Raw genomic sequence first — 2,752 nt, 5'->3', positions numbered from 1 at the left:
ACACACACACACACACACACACACACATATATACATATAAACACACAAACAAATATTAACACACATGTACTCAATCAAAATGCACGCGCGGGCGCACACGTGCACGCATAAGTGTAAATAGGCTACCAATAAGGAGTTTCCACGAATAACTGATCCTTAAAATGTTTCTCATAGATTGATGGACAATATTGAACAGAACTTATGTTTGTGTTTGAGTGTGTGTTACTCCTCTACCCTAGTTTCACTCTAGTGTTTTTATAGGTCGCAAACCGGCAGTACTGTGTATTATATTGGTAGAAACAAGAAGCCCAATTATGAGCCAGCTATATTAACGGTGTATTTTCTTGCAAGCACCACTTGGGAAAAATTTCTTAGCCAAAGAGAGATAGAGCTGAGTCTAACCTATCAAAATTATCCCATACCATAATAATTACAAAAAAAGGGCGACAGTGTAACAAATATCATAAACCACTCTACAACAGCAATGAAGACGAAAAAAATGTTGAGCTGTTTTGGTTACAGACAAGGTATTAAACATTTACAATAACTTTTCAAGTCAACATATACACACAGACATAAAAGTTACATACACATACACACGCACACTATCACAAACATACGCTCACACACACATTCACACATACACATACATACATACATACATACATACATACATACATACATACATAATGGTGCCGTCAACATCGGACGTGAAGGTGTAGAAAACCGTTTAAAAAGTCCGTTTTGAACGCCTTCCTCTAGAAATATGCCGACTTCTCCAGCCAAAATCGGTAACTGGTTTATTTCTCCAATAATTAATAAGGGAAACACCTTTTACTCGCCATTATAGCACTGTCCTGAACAGATTTTAAAATATACATCTACACCACGTGGAATCTTGCTAAGACGATTATGGCTGAAACTAACACCACTACAGATGAAACTAACAACGTCACCACCGATGAAAACAGAACCACTTCACCAGTAAGTTATTTAAGAAAACGTAAGTACTTTTCTCATTTTAATTGGACTCAACAACTAAACCACGATTTACTTCGGTGCCATGAAAAAGACCGAGATGACCCTTCAATCGAATACATGAAGCAGTTAAAACAATACTGGGACGAAGCTCTTCCCAACTTAAATACCTTCACGGCGAAACAGCTACGATAACAAGCATCTTTTGTAAAAAAAAGGCAAATCAACTGGTCCTCGATTCTCTCAAAACACTGAAAATGGGTCAAAATCTGCCAGAAGCGACGTAAAACAATGCAACCAAACCACCGCTCCCGCCATCACTAAATTCGAGTGTCTCCAAATTTAGCTGACTCAGTAAAGAAGACTGCGGAATACAGCCAACTCAAAGACATTTTAAAATTACAGTTCGCAAACAATTTTCTACCCATCATTAATAAATGTGCCGGAAGTTGGGAAACAATAGCAGCAACAGTAAAATGGCGGTGGAGAAGAATCGAGTTATGAAATATAAACCTACATTTTGGATTTAAATTGCTGGCTGACGGTAATATCAAAACTACTGATAACGTTTATTGCATCCATTACGACAGGATCGCCAAGTAGGACTGTAGCCTGACAGAATAAGTCTAAAACATTGATGTATTTTAAAATCTTTTCCCAATTAGAATCGAACGGTTTTGGACCTTTATATTACTTCTCTTCGTCTGACATGTAGATGATTATTGCTTCTTTGACCTGCAGCAGACTCTGCAGCATTAGAAAAGTACTGTTTCATCTTGTGGGGACATCTCACTGTAGCTTACGCAATGGTAAATCACTATAATCTTGCAATTCAGCTGTGTGGATAGGGCTCCAAATTTAGCTGACTCAGTAAAGAAGACTGCGGAATACATCCAACTCAAAGCATTTTAAAATTACAGACTGATATATCAAATTGGCTTGCTACAGCAAGAACAAATCTTGTTGCGAAAAATGAAATCACCGAGATGCAGGAAACTACAGGCCCATTGCTTGCCTAAACATTATGTACAAACTGTACGCAAGTTGCCTCAACCAATTCCTCCAGGGCCATTGTGAATCGAACAATATTGTGACTGATGAACAGGGTGGTGGAAAGAAGAGTGTGTAGGGATGTGCCAAACCTCTTTTAATAAAGAAAACTGTACTGTCTGAAGTAAGAAAACGCAGAAATTGCTTGACTATAAGGTGACTTGACTATAAGAAGGCACTCGACTCTATCCCTCATTCATGGCTGTTGAAGTGCCTACATCTGGCAAAGATACCTACTACCTTAATTGTTGCTATAGAGAGACTCACAAAGACATGAACAATTATTCTTACCCTTACAACTGAGAACAGAATAATTGTTTCTAATAGTATAGGCATTACAAAGGAAATATTCCAGGAGATGGTCTTACTGTACTTCTTTTCATTTTGGCACTAAATCTATTATCGTTCCTACTGCAGAAAACAAATGGTTACACGCTAGGATCTTCAACTGCTAGAATTATCAATGTAACTCATAATTTCTTTGTAGACGACTTGAAGATTTATGCTAAACATGTTAACAATGTAAAAAAAAAAAAAAAAAAAAAAAAAAAAAAAACAAAAAAAAACAACAACTGAAATTGCCAAAAACAATGTCAAAAAACAACATTTTCAGCTGATATAGGCATGGAATTTGGCCAAAAGAAATGTTCATATTTAGTTATAGAACGAGGAAAGTCAGTCCCCTAAACCCAAAACCTGTGCATCAAAGGTCTATCTATCTCCC

At 37.0% G+C, this 2,752-nt stretch overlaps 1 protein-coding gene across 1 annotated transcript in view; it reads left to right on the top strand.

Moving 5' to 3' along the window:
• LOC128248498 (uncharacterized) overlaps positions 1-1,173 on the top strand; it is a 3,993-nt gene extending 2,820 nt beyond the window's left edge. Inside the window, exon 2 of the mRNA XM_052969861.1 lies at positions 907-1,173. Within this exon, the coding sequence (XP_052825821.1) occupies positions 907-1,173 (267 nt within the window). The remainder of the gene's footprint in view (positions 1-906) is intronic.
• The last annotated feature ends 1,579 nt before the right edge of the window (positions 1,174-2,752 follow it).

The sequence above is a fragment of the Octopus bimaculoides genome, chromosome 8 (assembly GCF_001194135.2).
Source record: "Octopus bimaculoides isolate UCB-OBI-ISO-001 chromosome 8, ASM119413v2, whole genome shotgun sequence".
Lineage (NCBI taxonomy): Eukaryota > Metazoa > Mollusca > Cephalopoda > Octopoda > Octopodidae > Octopus > Octopus bimaculoides.
The sequence above is the reverse complement of the archived record's forward strand: the minus strand, read 5'-3'. Positions and strand labels throughout refer to the sequence as shown.